Source organism: Penaeus monodon, chromosome 19 (genome assembly GCF_015228065.2).
Source record: "Penaeus monodon isolate SGIC_2016 chromosome 19, NSTDA_Pmon_1, whole genome shotgun sequence".
In the NCBI taxonomy this organism is placed as follows: domain Eukaryota; kingdom Metazoa; phylum Arthropoda; class Malacostraca; order Decapoda; family Penaeidae; genus Penaeus; species Penaeus monodon.
Genome location: NC_051404.1, coordinates 39309543 through 39310459, shown reverse-complemented (window position 1 = coordinate 39310459; position 917 = coordinate 39309543). Strand labels below are relative to the sequence as shown.

The window sequence follows — 917 nt, the reverse complement described above, 5'->3', positions numbered from 1 at the left end:
GCTCCTGCTCCGGCTTCTCCAGTTTTACTTCTGGAGGAGGAAATTGGCATCATGTAATAATTGTTTCATTGTTTGCGTCATTGCAATTAATTCAATTCAGAATCAGTGTAGATAGGATACAATAAAAATCAACCCACTTTATTGTAAGAGAGAGAAAAAACAAACAATCTTGGTAACAATATATCGCATTTCTCACCTGTTGGTAACTCTTTCTTGATGTTGCTGTTCTCGTCTTGCAGGGGTGACGGTGGGGTGATGCTCTGGGCTAGAGGGCTGCACGGAGGACTGACAGGCACTTGGTGGCCCCCTAAAAACTGCAATCTCTCTTCCAGTCCCCCAAGCATCTCCGGTGGCACGCGGAAGGGCTGCATATTCACTAACTTCAGTTTAGTTCCTTCCGTGTTATATCGACAGGCTCCCGATGGTTTAACACATTTATTTGTTATTTCAAGAATGTAGTTGAAGCGCACACAATCTTACGTTGCGAGTGAGCGAGTCCTGTTCTCCGACTGTCGCGATTTCACGACACTAATGTTTACACTCCAACGATATCATGGAGAATAAAGATGCTTGAGCGAGCTGATGGTGTCTCAAATGAACGTCACAAACACACTATGCGCTGATTGGCTCTCGCAAAGAGGGCGGGCTCTACGCTCATCACTGCCAAGGATAACTGACCAATCAGCACTCGGTACATTTACAAGCTCCGCCCACGGAAGATTTAGGTTTTCTATTGGTGAATGCGGTTAATGGCTCTGTAGAATTACTCTGATCAGAATTGATTGTGTTATAATGAGATATTTCTCCCCCCCATCTCTTTCTCTCTCATTTTAAAATTTCTTTCATCTCGTTTTACCTCCCCTTTCGGTCCCTAAAATAATTTTGACTCGGGGATGGTCCCTAGCCTCTCCCGCGTT

General features: G+C 44.6%; 1 protein-coding gene across 1 annotated transcript in view; it reads right to left on the bottom strand.

Annotated features, from left to right (window-relative positions):
* Positions 1-545, bottom strand: part of LOC119585486 (segmentation protein even-skipped-like) — a gene marked incomplete in the record, with an annotated part of 2081 nt that extends 1536 nt beyond the window's left edge. Inside the window, 2 exon segments of the mRNA XM_037934132.1 lie at positions 1-30; positions 197-545. Of these exon segments, the coding sequence (XP_037790060.1) occupies positions 1-30; positions 197-371 (205 nt within the window).
* Between the last annotated feature and the right edge of the window lie 372 nt (positions 546-917).